At 39.3% G+C, this 20843-nt stretch overlaps 1 protein-coding gene across 7 annotated transcripts in view; it reads right to left on the bottom strand.

Annotated features, from left to right (window-relative positions):
• The window catches only part of NF1 (neurofibromin 1), a 248199-nt gene that overhangs the window by 26716 nt on the left and 200640 nt on the right, over positions 1–20843 (bottom strand). For all 7 annotated transcript variants that reach the window (XM_047831817.1, XM_047831807.1, XM_047831810.1 and 4 more), the window contains 12 exons: positions 17401–17833; positions 16463–16803; positions 13929–14131; positions 10085–10278; positions 8992–9132; positions 8306–8585; positions 7625–7839; positions 7326–7387; positions 7068–7182; positions 6434–6535; positions 4560–4700; positions 37–163 (listed from right to left, as the gene is read on the bottom strand). In XM_047831817.1, the coding sequence (XP_047687773.1) occupies positions 37–163; positions 4560–4700; positions 6434–6535; positions 7068–7182; positions 7326–7387; positions 7625–7839; positions 8306–8585; positions 8992–9132; positions 10085–10278; positions 13929–14131; positions 16463–16803; positions 17401–17833 (2354 nt within the window). The remainder of the gene's footprint in view (positions 1–36; positions 164–4559; positions 4701–6433; positions 6536–7067; positions 7183–7325; positions 7388–7624; positions 7840–8305; positions 8586–8991; positions 9133–10084; positions 10279–13928; positions 14132–16462; positions 16804–17400; positions 17834–20843) is intronic.

Raw genomic sequence — 20843 nt, 5'->3', positions numbered from 1 at the left:
TCGTTTCATAAAAACATTCTGACCCAAGGCCTCTACCTTTTAAGAGGTGTCCAACCAGCGCGAAGTTAAAGTTAGAGTTGAAATTGAGTCCAACAAAATGATCCATCTGCTTGCAGTGCCATTCCAGAGGGTTCCGGATTGCCATAAATACTTCCTCTGGACTCTATTAAAGATAATCAGAAGATGGTTGGTGGGGTTCACACAGGATCTTTCCTTAAAGGGTCACTTATTGGTTTTTGATTGTGTTCAACAGCTATGACAAGATAAGTAATCCTTTCGAGTTGAGAGAAATTATTTTCAGATGACTACAGAACACATAGAACATTCAAGATACTACAAATAAGTTACTGTGAGACAATCAAGCATACATAAATAATAAGATGATAGAAGATGAAATAGCTTTGGTTTATGATGCAAAACAAATGGTTATCAATTTACATTGTGACCTTTTAAAAATTAGAATTATTGTTGTTTTAAACAAGACCATCCATTGAATTGTAGCAGATGTAGTGTTTTGTGTACTATGACTGAAAATTCAAGACAACAAAAAGAGTTCCTATTTACTGAGTGCCCGCAGTATGCGACAATGTTAGATGCATTACTGTACTGAAACCTTAAAGCACTCCTATGCAGCCAACATTAGCTCCATTGTACAGAGTTATTGGCTCATTCTTTTACTTCTCAAGTACTTATTATGTGTTTTTGACGTGCCAGGCATGGCTCTAGGCTCTGCAAATAAATCCGTGAACAAAACAAAAACTACTCGCCTTGGTGGATTTTACATTCTAGTGTGGGAAAACAAGGAAACTGAAACTTAAAAATGCTATGCAACTTGCCCAACATAATTAGGGTTTAAGGTCACTGAGTAATGCCCTGGAATCTGCATTTTTAAAAAAAGCCCAGGGAGGGGCGCCTGGGTAGTTCAGTCAGTTAAGCTTCTGACTTCAGCTCGGGTAATGATCTCCTAGTTTGTGAGTTTAAGCCCTGCATCAGACTCTCTGCTGTCAGTGCAGAGCCAGCTTCAGATGTTACGTCCTCCTCTCACTCTGCCCCGCCCCTGCTCGAGTGCTCTCTCTCTCAAAAAAAAAAAAAAAAAAAAAAGAAAAAAAAACCCCAAAAAAACCAAAAAAAAAAAAAACAAAAAACCAAAACGCAGTGATTCCCTCATGAACAGAGATTATTTTTCTCCTCTTTAAAAAATTTTTATTTAAATCCAAGTTACTTAACATATACTGTAATAATCATTTCAGGAGTAGAAGTTAGAGATTCATCATATACATATAACACCCAGTGCTCATCTCAACAAGTGCCTTCCTTAATGCCCATGACCCATTTAATCCATCCCCCTCCCAATGCCCCTCCAGCAACCCTCAGTTCGTTTTCTCTGCATTGAAGAGTCTCTTACAGTTTGCCTCCCTCTCTGTTTTTATCTTATTTTTCTTTCCCTTTCCTGAACAGAAATTTTTAAAAGCCAACAACTGAAGGTATTTAGGGTCATGCTCAGGTTATCTAGATTTCTATCTCAAAGAAAGGAAAACAGGAGTATTTAAAATAAATGTCAAGAGGTGTTTACAGTAGCACTGTTTATAACAGAAAAGAAGAAACGACAGAAACAAATGTTCATTAATGGGCAAATGGTTGAAAAAATTGTGGCTCATGCATACTGTATTCTGCAGCCATGGGAAAGAATTACACACACACACACACAGAAACATGTCCGTGTGAGTGTGTGTGTGTGTGTGTGTGTGTGTGTGTGTGTGTGTGCTTAGAAAGATGTTCACTTTATGTTGTTAAATAAAAATGGAGGTTGCAGAATACTATATAAGGTATGATTATCTATTACTGCTATATGTACAATTTATTTTTTCTAGCTTTATTAAGGTATTACTGACAAAATTCTAAGGTGTTTAAAGTGTACAACATGATGATTTGATACACGTTTACACTGTGAAAGAATTTACCCCATCCAGTTAACGAACATGCCCATCATGTCACTATTTACAGCCCGCTTTTGATGAGAACATTAAGTCGTTAAATGTAGAACTTTCAGTTCTACTCTTAGCAAGTGTCAATTATACACTACAGTGTTATCAACTATAGTCACCGTGTTATACAGCAGATCCTCAGACCTTATTCATCTCACCTCCTGGCAACTTCTAATAAGCTTTATTAACTCTGATTCCTAGTATCCTGGGGGCACTGAAGTCAATATTAGCTCCTGCTAATGGGCTGTTGTGGCAATGAAAACACCAAGGCAGATATGCCTAGACAGACATTTCATTTACAACTATTTTTCTATCCGTACAAATAGCCAACAGCTAGCTATCTCTCTCTGAGCACCATGGTCCCAAGACAACCCCAGAGAAGCGCAACGGGGATCATGAAGGATGGGCTCTAGTCCCCAATCAGATGTACGAACATGGACAAGCTAGTTAACTTTTTTCTTTCGTGTTTTGTAAAATGGAGGTTTGATGGATAAACTTCAAGGTGGCTGTTCCAAGTGTATACCACATCTAGCAGACTGATGAAACAGTGTTTAACCCAAGTATCTTCACATTTCAAACCATGCTCCTGTTCTCTGTGTTTTTCCCACTCACAGCTTTGTTCAGCTCACTTCAAGTAAATCTCTTGTTATAAACATGTACATATCTTTAAAAAAAAAATTCCTCCCCTTTCTTTTTCCTAGACTTATCCCATTTTTCTCCAAAGACAAATGGGACATCATTTCATACTGTTATATGCCTTCCTCTATACTCTGTGAACCAAAATCCAACCACAGTCAAGGTTGATAAACATTACGAAGGGCGCTAATGGTATGTTTCAAAGTGGGATTAGGCAAAACCAAAAACTAGTATAATTAAGTACCCCAAAGTGTCCTTTAGACTCTCCACCCTATTTTTCATTAAGTACCATTATTCAATAAAAATAAGCTTATGTATACATTATTTCTTCATCCGTGAAATGGGAGGTAGAGAACGCTAATCTTGGGTTATGAAATCACAAATAATGATGGTCCTATGTAGTACAGTGTAAAGTACAGCACAGCACACAGCCTAGCATAGTAGCTATTACTACTCAATTTTTTTTTTAATGTTTATTTATTTTTGAGAGAGACAGTGCAAATGGGGGACAGGCAGAGAGGACGGGAGGCAGAGGATCTGAAGCGGGTTCTGCGCTGACAGCAGAGAGCCTGATGCAGGGCTTGAACTCATGAACTGTGAGATCATGACCCAAGCTGAAGTCAGACGCTCAACCAACTGAGCCACCCAGGCACCCCTACTCAATAGATTTTTAAAAAATGTTTGTTTATGTGGGAATGCAGGCTGGTGCAGCCGCTCTGGAAAACAGTATGGAGGTTCCTCAAAAAACTAAAAATAGAACTACCCTATGACCCAGCAATTGTGCTACTAGGCATTTATCCACGGGATACAGGTGTGCTGTTTCGAAGGGACACATGTTTATAGCAGCACCATCAACAATAGCCAAAGTATGGAAAGAGCCCAAATGTCCATCGATGGATGGATGGATAAAGAAGATGTGGTATATATACACAATGGAGTTATTACTCAGCAATCAAAAAGAATGAGATCTTGCCATTTGCAACTACATGGATAGAACTGGAGGGTATTATGCTAAGTGAAATTAGTCAGAGAAAGACAAAAATCATATGACTTCACTCATATGAGGACTTTAAGAGACAAAACATATGAACATAAGGGAAGGGAAATGAAAACAATATAAAAACAGGGAGGGGGACAAAACAGAAGAGACTCAAATATGGAGAACAAACAGAGGGTTACTGGAAGGTTGTGGGAGGGGGGATGGGCTAAATGGGTAAGGGGCACTAAGGAATCTACTCCTGAAATCATTGTTGCACTATATGCTAACTAATTTGGATGTAAATTAAAAAAAAAAAAAAGTTTGTTCATGTATTTTTGAGAGAGTGAGTGAGTGAGTGTGTGTGCAGGGGAGGGGCAGAGAGAGAGGGAGAGAGAATCCCAAGCAGGCTCGGCACTGTCAGTGCAGAGCCCTATGTGGGGCTCGAACCCACGAACTGTGAGATCATGACCTGAGCCAAACTCAAGAGTCAGAAGCTTAACTGACTGAGCGACCCAGGGACCCCCTCAATATATGTATATATATTTTAAGTTTATTTAATTAGAGAGAGGGGGAGAGAGTGTGTGTGCGAGCTAAGGAGGGGCAGAGAGAGGGAGAGAGAATCCCAAGCAAGCTCTGCACTGCCAGGGGCTGGAACCCATGAACCAATCATGACCTGAGCTGACAGGAGATGCTCAACCGAGCCACCCAGGTGCCCCACTACTCAGTATTTTTCATCCCTCTTCTATTTACCAGTATTGGGAGAATACTGTTTTCTGCTATTTTTACATAGGAAAGTTTAGTTTTATATGAGTTGTTAAGAAGCTATACTCACAATAAGTTGTATTAAAGAAATTCACATTGAAGTTATGGACCTCTTCTGATTTTAAAAGGACAACAATAAAAAAGAGAGAAATTCTTAACGTGCATACTCTAGGGATGCCAAATGAAAGCTTGCTTACCTTGTCGTTGAATATCCGCAGACTGTCTAAGGTGTGCAGGTTTTGTTCAAGAAGGGCGGTGCCTGCTGAATACAAGTTGACCTCATCGAGCTGTAGCACAGCCACAGCTACCCAAAAGAGGGCTTTGTGCAGAGGGGAGTCCTGGCAAAGGCCACGCATTCCAGATTAGTGAGATGAGCTACAAAATAGTCTCGTTCAAAACACACTGCAGTATCAAACAGAGCACATTAACGCCCAGATGATGCATGTTTTCTCTTCTGAAGAAGGTAAATATACGGGTAGGCTCTTCATCTACTGCATGTGTATAGCTAAAGACACAGTTAGCCAGGCTGAGAACATTAACACCTACTTTGGTTTCTCCCTGTTCTTTGATCCCAAACTCCAGTCACCAAGTCTTGTTGATCCTTCCAAAGTAGTCTCTTTAGTATTTGCTTATTGCTAACGACTTTATTCTACACCAACCTTCTTTACTGTAAATGTGGATTCTTTTTTGCCTCTGGTCTCCCCCTACTCCAATCTGCGGTGCACAATGCCCCCAGAAGAACCCTTCTAAGCCTTCCTTTTGTCATATTACTTATCTGCTTGAAAACATATAGGGACATTTCCAAACTCCTTTCTGAAGGGTCTTAGATGTTAGATTAGTTCTATCCAATCTTTACAATCTTCCCTCTCTCTGTTCTCCTGCAAAATTTCTCCATACAACTAGAATATTCTGCCCACCATCCCTTCACTGTCCCAGCATTCTTGTATGACCCTCCTGCTGCATGGTTTGCTCTGCAAGGCTTTCTCCCTTTCTCTACACTAAATCCCACTATCTCTTTAACTTTAGATTCTACCCTTTTAATTTTCTTGTCACCCTTATCAGCATAGTATCTCTTGCTGTTATGAATTAAAGATATTGATTTGGGGGAACCCTTATTTAGCAGTGTGGTATAGGGGAAAATACATAGACTTCAGGGTCAGACAGCCTTGGAAGAGAATCGTGGTTCTGTCTTATTAGGTATGTGACCTTGGGGACGTCACTTAGCCCGTCTGAGCCTCATTTTAACTTATGAGGACGAACGAACCATTTTGTGTAATTTAGGATTAGAAGATGTGCTCGTAGATACAACTCGATAGGAGGAGCACACAGGTATTTATTTCTCTGTAACCTCCCTCGAATCTTTGTACTCAATTCATATAATTATACAACTTTAGAGTTGGAAAATAATGCTCCACCATCATCTAGTCTATTCATTTTATCAATGTGGAAATATGATGTCCAGATATGTTAAACGACCTGCTCCAGGCCACAAAGCTGAGATAAGCTCAGCCCATCCTAAATCAGTGGCCGCATCCTTTCATTCCTTTTAAACATCAACTTCATTTAGCACCCAAACTCCTTTGGTGATTAGGTACACTTCACCCAGCTTTACATTTCTCCACGGTAATGATCGTGAACTATTATCGTACTTATTTTATTATCTATTTCATGCCCCAACTCCCACACTCGTCCCAGAATGTAAGCTCCATGAGGGTAGGGAATTTTATTAGTTTGGTTCAGGTACTACCTCTCTAGAACCTAAAATGGTACTTGGCACATAGCAGGTGCTCAATGAACACTTATTGGACAAAACAATTCAGAGTCTACACCTGTCTTCCTTTAGCACTGATGAGACGAAAACTTAGAAGCACCCGAGAACATCCTCCGCATACTTATCTTCCTCTAGTGTGAGTTCTTCAAACAACTACACTTAAAGACAGAAGTTCTGCTTTAACTACCTCCTCTTCTTTATAACTTCTCAGCCCAACTTATTTTCTGAACGCTTTGACACAAAATGAAACATTTAATACCAATGCCCAAACTAAATGGGCTCGTTCTGTACAGTAATTACCTTATTGAGGAGCGGCTGTAATTTGGTTAGCGCTATTACTGTGGCTTCTATCAGAACTTGACTGTTGTAAGTATCAGGTCCTTTTAAGCAACTTTCAAGTGCCTTTCAGGGAAACAGAATTTTTTATTTTACTTTCACTGAAATAAAACATAAACTCCTAAACTGGATCTCAGAATCAGTTCAGAATAATTCCTTGGTTAGTAAGTGCTAGAATTATTTCCAATGCTGTGGTATTCTTGGTAGCTAGATCATTTGGGTTTTCATTTTTAAATACTTCTATGTTATATTCCAATACAATATTTTGTGCATTATTATACTGTTACAAATTAAATACTTTTATATAAGGCAAGTTCTACCATATAGTTAAATGCTTTGAAAACTGATAAAATACTAAGAGTACCTTCTTAGCCAAAGAGACAATACATATTTTCTTTTAAGGTGTCTTCTTTAGAAAAGGTTTCTTCACTTCAAAGAATTATGATAAAGAAAATAACCAAATCCATTGTTTAAAGGTTTAGCAAGCAACATGCAAGATATTTTATTAACTTCAAGTTTAGATGTCGTTGAGAAACATGCAAGATATGCTTTCCAACTTGAGACCCACAGATATTTGGGAGGAGGGACAGAGACGTACCTTGCTAAGAATACGGATAATCTGCTTTATCTGCCCGTGAGACACTCGCTTGCTAATACAGCCAAAGACAACAAGAGCTCTCGGTTGCAGGGATGGATTATATTGGAATGCGAATCTGCAATTAAAAGACCCAAAAAGTCTATGAAAACCTTTGTGTTTATACACACTAGGTAATTAATTAAAATATCGACTCTGCAGTAATGTTGACATTTTCAACAATACCCATACTCCTACGAGTTAAATTTATTTGGGACATACCTTTGAGCTAGTTCCGTCCACTGGTCCAGCCACTTGCATGTTGGAATATCTCTCATACATGCCTTAAAAAAAGGATACTCTAAATGGATTCATGCACATAAATGTATACTAATCATTAAATAATGCTTATTATAATGTCATTAAATAAGCGATGTATAGATATATATTACCAATAAACACATTCCACGCGAGTTTTATTTAAGCATTAAGCGTAAAATAGAATAAACTAGTATTTCTTCTTTACAGTACTAACGGGTTAAAAAAATAACCTTAGTTTCTTATCATTTTGCCTAGTGTACCTCCATTATCTCCAACAAAGCTTCTGTGACTGTTTCCAAGGATGTCAAAGCAAAAGTCTCCCTCTCATAGGAGCCAGGAGAGAACGACCTGTCCCGGTAACTGGAGCGGAAGGCAATGACGGCAGCTGACTTGACTTTGCTAATGCCAAACAGCAAGTAAAACTTGGGTAATGAGAACTCTGTCAAACTGAGTCTCAAAACTTGCTTGGTCTCTTCTGTAAAAGAAAAAAGGAACAAGTGAAGACTTTACAGATACTAACTTTTTAACGTGGCAAATTTCACTTTGAATTTGGAAAATGTGAGTAGATCAAAATTATATAACCATGCTCCCTAAACCAACCCTCTAGATACATTATCTCAATGCTCATTGCTTTAGCTCCCTTTCTCTACAAATTCACGCTAGTAATGCTATACCGTCAACTGGTGCTCAGGCTTTAGCTTCTGTGATAGCTGCAAGATTCTACCTGACAAATACACACACACAATCTTGGCTATAGCTTGAAATGGAATGGAATTAATTTATTCTTTTTCTTTTGGATAGTATTTCATGCCACTATCACAAGCTCCAAGAAGCAGCTAGTGTTAAGGCACCGTACTCACAACTAGGATAATTTGTGCCAACCAGGCTCTATAAAGTGGAGAAAGGAATTACAAAACACAAGTTACTTTCCTGGAACTCACCACTAAAATGCAGCTGTGAACAAGTACACAGAGAGTGAATGATATTAATGACCAATCCGTGTGTGGAAGCTCTAAGGGAGAGCGGCCCCGTGGCTACTAAGAAAGTAACAACGTGGAAGAGGTAGGGGAGATGAGCTGCCACGTCAAGGGAATTGTTGAAGGACAGCATCAGCATGTAGCGTGCGAGGATGGCAATGTCGTCCCACATGAGATGCTGTTCTAAGGTAGGAGTTGGAGACAAGCACGTCTTGTCAATTATTTTGCACATCCTTCCAATAACCTGTCAAGAAACAGAATTGTAAGAAACACAAGGGCTAAAAAAAAGTTTCATCACAGGGGCGCCTGGGTGGCGCAGTCGGTTAAGCGTCCGACTTCGGCTCAGGTCATGATCTCACGGTCCGTGAGTTCGAGCCCCGCGTCAGGCTCTGTGCTGGCAGCTCAGAGCCTGGAGCCTGCTTCAGATTCTGTGTCTCCCTCTCTCTCTGGCCCTCCCCCATTCATGCTCTGTCTCTCTCTGTCTCAAAAATAAATAAACATTGAAAAAAAAAATTAAAAAAAAAAAAGTTTCATCACAAACAATTTCAGTTTAACTCTAAAATGACTAGTCACCATACCAAAAAAACCTCCCGGTAATAAAAACAGACACATCATGCCATGGTCCAGAAGGCAAAGGAAAAGTTGATTACCTTGCTGGAAACCAATTTCACATTTCCAGAAGCCAAAGCTACGGCAGTATCTGCCATCACCTCGGCTTTTATTGATCCCAAGCCACCTGTCGCACTGGTTTTGATGAAACTGTCTAGTACAACGTCAAGGAGATCTGTAATCTAGTGGAAGAGGGAGAAATAATGTATGTTTCAGCCATCTGTTGTGCCAACTTAACTTTTAATTTAAAAATACTGCAAGCAGCAGCCCAATCAGCATGAAACTTCTACTTTCCCTGAGGCCTCCAAAACACTAGGTTTCATTTAGAGACCTGTCAATAAATGTAATTTATCATTACATATCCGAAGGAGTATGACGATATTCACTCAACTGCGTCAGAGATGGAGAGACTGGCATGCAAAAATTTTAAATTTCCACGTGTATTATTTTCATCCACTAGCAAAGCACCTCTGTTGTCTCCTAAGACAGTCATGTGTGATTAATATAAAATACAATTGTTTTAGTATATAGGAAATGACTTCAAGTGCTGAGATGTTTTACAGAGCTCTAAAACCAGCTCCAAGGTCATTTCAAATTACTTGGAGGATTCGCCGCGTTGTTTGAGTAAGGGATCACTTCCTTAAGCGGTAATGTTGAAGAAATGATGGGCATAATTCTTGTCAGATAAAAAGGAAAACATTACAGTATATTCTGTACTTTACTCCTGGTGTTCTTGTGAGAGAGAACTATAAACGAAAGCAGGTGTCCCAAATAACATCAACTGACAAATATCTACTGACCTCTCTGGTATGTCAGGTACTAGAATATGTTACACAGCACCACTTACTAGAAACAACACTGGAGTTTTACAGTTAAATCCTATATAGTTATGTCATGGAAAAGAGCACTAAAATAACTAGTTTTTTTCTGGCTCTGAAACATGCATTGGACATCTACAATTCTGAACCAGATCAAGAATTAGGGGAGTGTCTGCATGCCTTTTGAAAGAGGGGACTGTCTTTTCCACAGCTGTATCCCTAATGCCTAGCACAATGTTTTGCACAAAGGCGGTACTAGATTAATATCTGCATCACGGAGGTACTAGACATTTAAATATTTGAGCAAACTCAATACCTGCCCAAGGCTCCCCCATATTTTGGCTTGAATAGATGGGTACATCTGTTTCTCATTTATGGTCATTGTTATCAGCTTATCGAGAATGGCGGTAACTCTTTGTCGTTTGGCATCATCATTGTGCTTACAAAAACGGACCAGGTTTGACAGCCATGGAGTCATGTATTCCAAACAAAGGTGTTTCAATTCAATACCTGGGAAAAAATACACCATTAGCATAGATGGCCAATGAAAAGGACATCCACAATAAAAATAAGGGGTTGGGAGAAAGAAGGTGAAAGGTAAAGATCATTACCTAGGAGACAGCCTGGAGAAAAGAGATTTGGCCACCATGTTAAAGACAGAGACGTGGAGAATAGGCCGTGAAGAAAGTAATCTTAGAAGCCAACTAGCCATGTTTGAAAAGGTTTATCTTATTTTTCTCCCTCTTAATACCTTCTAGTTAAAATTTTTACTCTAATTGTAAAAGGAATATGTGGCAATCCGAGAAAGTTAGGGAAAAGGAAAGCATCCCCACAAAAATGAAGCTGAGATTAATCTCTCTCTCCTCAGGCTTTCAAAGCTATGCAGAGATGAGGTACATTACGTGTGCGTATGCACAGAAAACCCACCCCATGTCTCCCACAAAGACGGGGGCTATGCTGTACGTGCAGTATGTTTTGAATATCTTCTGCACCACATGTTATACTGAGGTTATTACTCATCATTAAAAATTCTCCATAAACATTTTTTTGAACCATTTTGAAATAACTTCAGACTTAGAAAAAGATACAAAAATTCCTCCATGTAACTTTATCCAGAGTCCCCAAAATGCTTTTTTTTAATTGTGGTAAAATATACACGGCATGAAATTTGCCATTGGTAAGTGCACATGTCAGTGGCCTTACGTACATCATTGTGCAACTACCTCCAGTCTCCATCTCCAGAATATTTTCATCTTTCCAAACTGAAATTCTGAACCAAAATATTTTTAACGGTTTCATGTTACTCCATCATATGGAAATCTGACAATTTAATTAGTTCTTCATTGTTTGACCTTTAGATTGTTCCCATATTTTGCTATTATAAATAACATTACGTGAAGTTCAAAAGTAGGCAAAATAAATCCATGGCGATAGAGGTCCTAAGAGTGGTTACTCTTGGTGAGGGGATGGTGTACTGACTGAGAGGAGTCTTCTGGATGCTGGAAATGGTCTTATTCTGGGAGATGGTTTTGTGATGTATTCACATGTAAAAATTCATCAAGCTGTTCACTTAAGATGTGGGCACTTGACTGGTAGGATATGCCTGAATTTTAAAAATGTAAATAAAAAGTAATGCTATAATAAACACCTGAACATCAATTCCTGAGGATAAATTCTAAAAGATGGAATCATGAGGCCAAAAGGTATGAACATTCCTAAGAGCCTTGATACCCATGTCCAAACTGCTTTCTCAAAACACTGCCCCTGTTCACAATTCCATCGACTGCCAACACTGAAATAAAGTGAACAAAATCCTTTGCCAGTTTGATAACTGAATGTTATCTTTCTATTCTTTGAGTTTGTATTTCTTTGATTAGTGAATTTCTTAAAATACACTCTTTTTTAGCATGACCTGCATGCTACTGCTGTTGATCCACTTCTCATTAATCTGTAAGAACTCCTTGTGATTAAAGGTGTTAATCTTTTCTCATATTTGCTGCAAGCCTATTTCCTAGTTTTTTATTATCTTTTACTTGTGTTTCAGTTTTGGAAATGGAGATGTTTTGAAGTTTTATGTGGTCATTTATGTTCACCATTTCCTTTGTTTCCACCTACCACTTTTTTCCTTCATAAGTCCTTAATCACCCAGAAAGCTAGTAAACATTTTTCTTCTTTTTTAATGCTTCCAGTTTTTATTTTTTATATAATTTTTAAAGTTTATTTATTTATTTTGGGGGAGAGAGAGCGCGCGCGCGAGCAGAGGAGGCACAGAGGGAGATGGCGAGAGAGAGACAGAGAGAGAGAGAGAGAGAGAGAGAGAGACAGAGAGAGAGAGGGAGGGAGGGAGAGGGAGGGAGGGAATCCCAGGTAGGCTCTACACTGGCAGCACAGAGCCTGATGTGGGGCTCAAACCCACGAACCATGAGATCATGATCTGAACTGAAATCAAGAGTTGGGTGCTTAACCGACTGAGCCACCCAGGCGCCCCCATGGTTCCAGTTTTTATATCTTAAATATAACTAGAACTTATTCTGGTATCTTGTGGTTTAGGGTGAAGATGGACCCAATTTAATGCATTTCCCCATCTCATTGCTTAAATGATTTAATCTTCCCCCATCAGTTTGTGATGCTTATCAATCTGTTTCTCTTAAACTGATCTGACTGCTGACTCTTGAACACCTCTGTTTGAATTACTGTACTGGTATGTGTCCAGATGTCTGCAACATCAAGTGTCTCTCAGTTTTCTTTCTATCCTTTCTTACCTACTCTTGTCCTTTTAGGTGAAATTTAAAATCATTTTCAGTTCTGCCTCCTTTTTAATCCTCAAATCCTGAAGCTATTTTGATGGGATTGCACTGAATTTATAACAATCTGGGAACAACTGTTTAATCCAGGAACACAACATGCCTGGTCATTCACACGAATCTTTTTTTTAAATATTAATATTTCTTAACAAAGCTTTATGCTTTTCTTGTTTTGTCAGTCTTAACACATTGTCTCTTTAGAGTTACATTCCTATATCTCTTATTGTTAAGTAACTATATATAGTGATCTGGTCTTGAGGAACTGTCAAAGTTTTCAATGACCTGAGAAATCAAGAAATATGTTTGAATGCAGAAAAAAGTTTATGTATTATGGAGAGAGAAAGGGAAGCAAATGTCAGGAAATAAGCTGGAAGAAGAGCAACATTTATACTACTACAGGGTATGAGAATGAATGAATGGAAAGAGTGGATGTTAAATTTATAAGACAACTTTTTTTTTAATTTTTAAAAAAATCTTTATTTTTGAGAGTTGGGGGGAGGGGCAGAAAGAGAGGGAGACACAGAATCTGAAGTAGGCTCCAGACTCTGAGATGTCAGCACAGAACCCGACGTGGGGCTCGAACCCACGGACTCATGACCTGAGCTGAGGTTGGACACTTAACCGACTGAGCCACCCAGGCACCCCTGTTAGGACTTGTTAAAAGCCAAGTCAGGAGTTGACTCTGGACCCTGTATTATGCGCCACTGCATTCTCCAGGCACTGTACTTGAACACTAAAATCACAGTTCAAAGACAACCTCGAGAAAAGAGAACATGACTCTTTCTTTAAAATCAAGGGGATGACGGGGCACCTGGGTGGCTCAGGTCATGATCTCAATTCGTGGGTTCGAGCCCCACGTCGGGCTCTGTGTTGACAGCCCAGAGCCTGGAGCCTGTTTTGGATTCTGTGTCTTCCTCTCTCTTTCTCTGCCCCTCTCCTGCTCATGCTCTGTCTCTGTCTGTCTCTCAAAAATAAATAAATGCTAAAAAAAAAAAAAAATAAGGGGATGACATGGACACTTCACTCATTTGGAATAATCAGCTAAGAAGACAAATCCTAGAGCCAATTAAACTGGAACAGAGCAAAAACTACTTTGTATGTGGCTTGTGGCTCGGAGACATGTAAGGTATCAGAATCTTGCCATCACGTGTTTGTGGCCAGAATTTTGGCAGATTTCTCAATGTTGTCTACCAGGAAGTTCCTGCAGAGTTCTCTCAGGTGCAGATGAAAAATTAGAGGAGGTAAACAACTGAAAATAAAAATCAATTATGATTTCACTGGCAAATTCTGCAATGAAAGGATTTTCTCGGACTCTTCTTAGAATCGTTGTTAGTATTAAAGAAAATTATTACTTACTAGATTTGCTAAATCCAGAAATACACTCTTCCAAAAATTCTAAGGTGAGATGTGGCTCATTGGCCGCCAGTGTCTTACTAATAGAGACAATAAAGAGGGTGTTGTTGGCAGGGATGCATAAACCTGACGTCTCTAGTAGCTGGCCCTCGATTTTTAAATTAAAGGTACAAGTTAAGGCACAGAGAAGATTATAGGCAGCTGACCTAGGAGAAAACACAAATGAAGTTGTTTAACACTTATTTTTTCTTATAGCTCCAATTTTTTTTTCATAACACACAACTTATGATTCTATTACAAAGCATAATAAATATTTTTAAACTTTATGATCCATTAGAGACAAGATGTTATGATTGTACAGTAAACACAAAACACCCCTTGACCATTTATGGATTTCCTTTAAAGGAGGTTCTTGACATAACCAGAACAGCACTGTGAGGTTCCCGCGACAGGTAAGTTTAAGACCTTCCTAAAAGACATTTCCCTGGGATATAAACTAGGAGAGATTTATGGTCCTAAGGTGGATCAACAGAAAGAAGTAGAATGAGGCTCATCATATTTTCAGTGAAGCCCAAACCTCAAATTGTGGCTCCCCCCCCATCAGATCCATTTATAATGGGGATCATGAGAAGAGAAACGAGATGGCCCCTCATCCAATTAAAATGTGAAAATCTTTAACCAACACTACTGAATTTCTTTCTGGGTGTCCTACAAGACATACTACAAACTGGGGGGTCAAAAACAAACGTAATGTAATGAAGTCCCCCCATCTTTCCTTCCATTACACATAACCACTGACAACAACCAAATAATTATATATCCAGGTTCCATTAGAAACAAAACTTCTTTTCTAAATGTCTGAAAATATACTTAAGCAATTTAGGAGACAGGTCAAAAAACTCACACTCGATTTTCAAATTTTCATTTTTCTCCCCCATCTGGTAAGAGAAATAGTTTGGCCTGTAAATTTTAGGTTTTCCTGACCTCTGAACTTTCATCATGCTACTATATTCATGCAACAACCATCTGGGGGCAAAAGGCATTGAAATCTGAATCAGCCTAAAGGTTTCTTCCCTGGAATGACCTGCTTCAGCAAAAAGCAGAAGCTGTCAGCTCACTTTATTTCAGACGAGAATACAGGATCAATTCAAGCTGATAACTGTTAGAAGATGTTAGCATTCTTCTATGAGGAACTTTGAATTAGAAATTAAAGGCAGGCTTTGTAGCTCTATTTTCCTAAAGTGAGAATGTTAATATTGTTTCTAAGTTTATGTATCTCTTACTAACTCCTAGGAATTTGGAGTTACATTATTTTGACATTGACTTTTATTCTTGGACATTTTCAACAGCTATAAAGAATGGGGCCCTCCTCAAACTGGGGGTAGGTGTCACAGGTTCCTTGCAGATAATGAAAGCTAAGCACACACACAATTTTATGTATAGTTTCTGGGAGTTCCTGGACTCCATGAGGCCCCGTTCAGGTAAAGAAATGTTGATCCCCCCCCGCCCCTCCTTTATTTAAGAATCAGGAATCCTAAAAGGCCCACTTATAAAACTGGGCTATATTATTATACCCTAGAAAGATTTTCTGGAGCTAAGAATTTATACCTGTAAAAATCTTCACAGTCCCAAGGAACCTGGGACAAAGAATTATCCTAAAATAAAAAGCAGAGGGGAGAAAGCAGGGAGGAGTGCAAAGAGACACTGGCAGAGAGAGGAAGTGGGGGGCGGGGACTGGGAGGCAGTAATACTAACCGAGCAGAAACTATTTGGTAGGTGCTAAAATATACTACTGCATATACTATTAAACCTTTGCAGCTATATAGGGAAGGCATTGTTACCTTTATTTTGAACATGAGGAAACTAGGGCTAAGAGTACTTTAGGATCTTGCCCAAAGTCATACATGGTAGCTGATCTAGATTTAAACCAAATCTACTGACCCCACAAGCCAGCCATGCCCTTTCCTCATTCACGTTCAGATTATTAAGCCTAAACAAAACCAGTTATACTCTGTCAGATGACATCTGCATTAGTCTTAAGACTTCAGGAATTTTTTTGAAGTCACATAGGTGGAAAGTATGCAATGTTACTGTCTGAGTTATTGAACATTAAGCCCTTCTTTGTCAAACAATGATAATCTAATTTGACTGTGAGGAAACTTAACAGTGATATAGTTTTGAACAGGGGAAAACATAATTAGAAGACTCACAGAAGGAGAAACTTAGGACTAACTTTTTAAAAAGGCTTTTGCGGGGGCAGGGGGACCCAAAACAATAAAACTGCTATGCAGTCTGTTTCAGATCAAAGTTTCCTGGAGAAAGAACATATACTGCTTTAGTGTGAATCACCCTATTTAGAATTCCACAGTTCATGTGAATACCCCACAAGCTGATGAGGTCACGCTGGTTAACCAACACAGCATACCTTACAATTTAGAGTATTAAGGTAAAGGCTGTTTTAAAAGCTTATTAAGTGGCCTCATTCTAAAAGCAACAAACCCTGAATAGAGTTGAAGAGGGTTTTTTCAAAAACCTACCGTAAACTAGGGTCGGAACTGCCTAAATTAAGTAATGCAATATTGAGTAGTGTCCCAGGGACGTCTTTTGGCCGAATCTTGGTGTGCTGGGGGATGGAGTCGGGCTGCGACAGCTCCCAGCGTGTCCGGATGTGAATGATAGACTGGACGATGGCTTCGCACTCCTGGTGCATGAAGGTGAGCGGTGTGCCCTGGTTTGCAATGGTTAAGGTAAACTGGTTCTCATCCACCAGGCAGATCTCTTCAATTTCCGAAGCATAATAGATATCATTTAGAAAGACCGACTGTCCTAGGACTTTCGTTCGCTCTGCTGAGGTTACTTGAACAGCAGTAGAACCAACCTGGGAAGTGAAGGTGTAAGAGGGTGAAGTGAAGAAGAATTAAATCCCGCTATATAGAGTTGTAAGAGGCTCTGAAAACCAGCCAACCAACCGACCAAACAAATACCATGTTTGCCATTTAAGGAAGAGTCACCACCGTTACATATTCAAATGGACTCAATAGTTATTATGATAAATGATCTCAAAAGAGACTGGAAACATTTACAAATATTATTTTTTCTAAAAAGGTCAAGAATCCTACTGACAATTATGGATTTTCTCTTGATTCGTTTCCCACTCTGCAAAGAGCACGTAATCATCAGAAGAATTCTCACCTGGTAATTTCCACCCTCCACACATTCCTACCACTTGACTGATACATGGCAAACTGCACTCTCTACAACACTCTCCTGCTTCCAATCCGACCTAGACTATAATTAAGCGTACACCTCTCATATCTTCCACAGGACCCCCATGAAGATAGAGAGCTTGGTTTTTCCTTCACCTGGACTTACTTTACATTTAATACACCACTATGAGGACACCTAGGAAGGCCAGCACAGCCTGCTTAGCCGAGAAAGGTAACAAATCATTTACCTAACAAGGAGTGAAACTTACTTTAATAGAAACCTTGGTGTCTTTGTGAGCTAGCTTGAGAGCATTGTGGAATACCTTCAGGTCCTCTTCTAAAGCCAGTGTGGCAGCAGGCAGTTTCTGTTGTTCATGCTCTATGTGCTCAGCCAGTTTCCCAGGACAGTCGATGAAAATGAGCCTCTTGCTGCCTTTGAGGCCAGTCAGTAGCCGTTCGTGATACTTGGTATACTCTCTGACCCAGGAGTTGCAGTTATAGATATAGACTGCAGAGACATTGTCATAAGCAAAGCCAGGAAAAACAACAAACCACTTGGAGAGAAAGTCCGTTTTAAAGCGATTGCTAGGCCCAGTATGGGTAAGGTCCACTACAATTTCATATGGCTTTGCATAATATGGCTTTAAAGTCAGCAAGACGTGGTATATCAGCAAATCGCCATTGATTTGGCCAGTTTTAAACCTAAGGAAGATGACAAAAAAAAGGACACAGATGGTTAACAGGGTTCCGGATAAATATACAGATGCTACTAATCTATTTCATTCTTTCAATTTTCTGTTTAGCTTTCTAGAGAAAACTAATATAAAACAATTATATAAAGTCTAAGTCCATTTTCTAAAATCAGTTATTCTTTAGACATTGAGAAGGTAGAAGTAAAACGGGAAGAGACAAGTCTCCAATTCAAAACCTTTTGAGCAACAAACCCGCACACCACAGACAGAGGAAGGCAGTGAACACTGATTGGTTGCCTCGAGGCCCACAGAATTTCCCAGCTGAACAGTCTGGGTGGGAATGACCCCCTGGAGCCCTGGAGTCATCTGAATGGCTTTGGTCAATTCGTTCACCCCACCTTGACTACCGGTGGTTCAGCAATGATCATATGACTTAAATCAGGACAATAAGGGCCAAAGAGGCCCAATTCAGAGACTTTAGCTTTAGTTAGGAATTGAGACTTTTTCTTTCTTGGTGTTTATAAACAAGGAAACACATTGCCCTGGGAGTTGTTAGCTCATATCTTGACATATGAAAGAAAAGCCGGCCTGAAAACTGAAGAAATGGAGCAGAGAGATGAAGAGAGAGGGCCCCAGTCATTTCATTGGAGTCCTAGATAAAGCCTCTCCTGGGACCGAATTTATCCCCTGGACTATTCAGTTGTGTGAGCCAATAAATTCTTTTTTTTGATTAAGCCATATTAGGTCCTAAGTTGCTTACAACTCAAAAGAATGCTGATCAGTGTGAGAGCAGCCAAGGTAAAGACCACCAGAAAGCCCTGAAGAACACAGTACTAGAACTTCAAGTCGGAACTGATGTTAACTTGGCCCAAAGTTCTATACTCGATGACTCTGGTAGTACTAGGCCCGATAAACATCCTTACCTCAGAGATTTTTAAAAATCTTGTTGGGAGGAAATAAGATAAAAATATAAGTTAAATGATTTTAAAATAATTTATTTTTGAGAAAGAGAGAGAGAGAGAGAGAGAGAGAGAGAGAGAGAGAATGCACGCGCAGGGGGAGGGGCAGAGAGAGAATCTCAGGCTGGCTCCATGCCAAGGGCATAGAGCCCGACACAGGGTTTGATTCCAAGACCCTGAGATCATGACCTGAATCGAGTCGGACGCTCGAATGACTAAGTCACTCAGGTGCCCCAAAATAAAATATTTCAAGATGACAGGAAAGGTATGAGGTTGTATGTAATCACTTACAAACAAATAGCAGAGAAAAAGTTCAGAAGAGGGAGATATGAACACAAACTGGGTAGCCAGTGAAAGCTACACAGAAGATGCTGAGGCTTCAGTGGGTAGGAGAAACTTTGAATTCAACAAGAGGAGGGATTGGCAGGCCTCATGGAGAGGCCTGAAAGAGGCCTCTAAAGAGGAAAAGAAACACAACTAGATGTGCTGAGGCAACAGTCAACTATTTTAGCTGGAATGAAGGATTCATGTACAGACGTTTTAAGAGATAAATCTGGACAATTGCACTACTAGGTATTTACCCAAAGGATACAGAAATACTAACTCAATGTTTACAGCATCATTACCTACAGTAGCCAAATTATGGAAAGAGCCCAAATGTTCATCAACTGTGAATGGATAAAGAAGAGGTGGTACATATTACAATAGAATATTACTCAGCCATAAAAAAAGAATGAAATCTTGTCATTTGCAATGACGCGGATGGAGCTAGAGTATATTACGCTTAGTAAAATAAGTCAGTCAGAGAAAGACAAATACTATATGATTTCACTCATACGTGGCATTTAAGAAACAAGACAAACAATCATAAGGGGAAAAAAGAAAGAGAGGCAAGCCAGAAAACAGACTCTTAACTACAGAGAACAAACTGATGGTCACTTGAGGGAGGGGAAGGAGGTGGGTTAAATAGGTGATGGAGGTTAAGGAGCGCATTGGTGATGAGCACCAGGTGTTGTAAGTGTTGAATTACCTGAAATTAACATTACATTGTATGTTAACTGGAATTTCAATAAAAACTAAAACACAAAACCAAATGAAGTGCAAAGCTTAACTTCACAAAAAAGAGAGACAGTTTGAAAAATATATAAGAGTTAAGTTGTGAAGGGATCAAAATTTTTCAAGAGGTTTGAGTTTTCTCCAATATTTCTCAATGTTCTGTGGAGCCCAGTATCACAATCAACCGTGGCACCTGTTACAAATGCAGTCTGCTTCCTGGTGCTAGCCCAGACCTACTACATAGGAATGTATACAGCGGGGCCCAGAAATTTTCATTGTTTTTAAAAAAACTTCTCATCTGATATTTACGTACACAGACATTTCTGAATCACTGCTATAGGTGTTAAGGAGTTATTCAACTTTATATTCTTAAAGAAGTGATAAGATCAAAGGAAGTGATGTATACAAGATACATGAAGAAGTCGGGGCTGGTAAGGAAAAAAAAAAAAAAGCTATGGTAGTAGTCTAGGTATGGCCTCCTAAGGATCTAAATGCTATGGTGACAGTTAAAAAAAAAAAAAAAAAAAAAAAGAAAGAAAGAAAAAAAAGAAACCAATTCAAGAATATGAAGGAAGAGCCAACACGATCCAAGTTCTGGTCAGGGCTGAAAGGAAGGACTTGAATTAAAAGGACTTGCTGTGTATCAACCCTCTGAGATCACAAAGAATGTTCCTATCGTGGACAACAACAACAAAAAAAGAGATCATGAGGGGCAGCCACTTTTGGAGGGAAAATGAAGTCCATTTAGACATACTGAATATGAAGTGATGACAGGACCTTTGGGGGCTGGGGGGAGAAAGAGAGAGAGAGGCTGAGACTGTGTGTGTATACATTCAACAACACAAAAGTATATTCTGCCCCATATGATCTAAGTTTACTAGATATTTTCTCAAGTCTTTGCTGTAGCTCTTCAATCTGAGATGTCGGTTATGTGTATCACTGTTTCTATTATCTGACCAATACCCCAGGTATCCTAACTCATGTCATTAAATCAGCCTGTGGTAC

Source organism: Prionailurus viverrinus, chromosome E1 (genome assembly GCF_022837055.1).
Source record: "Prionailurus viverrinus isolate Anna chromosome E1, UM_Priviv_1.0, whole genome shotgun sequence".
Lineage (NCBI taxonomy): Eukaryota > Metazoa > Chordata > Mammalia > Carnivora > Felidae > Prionailurus > Prionailurus viverrinus.
This window is presented reverse-complemented; position numbering and strand designations above follow the sequence as displayed.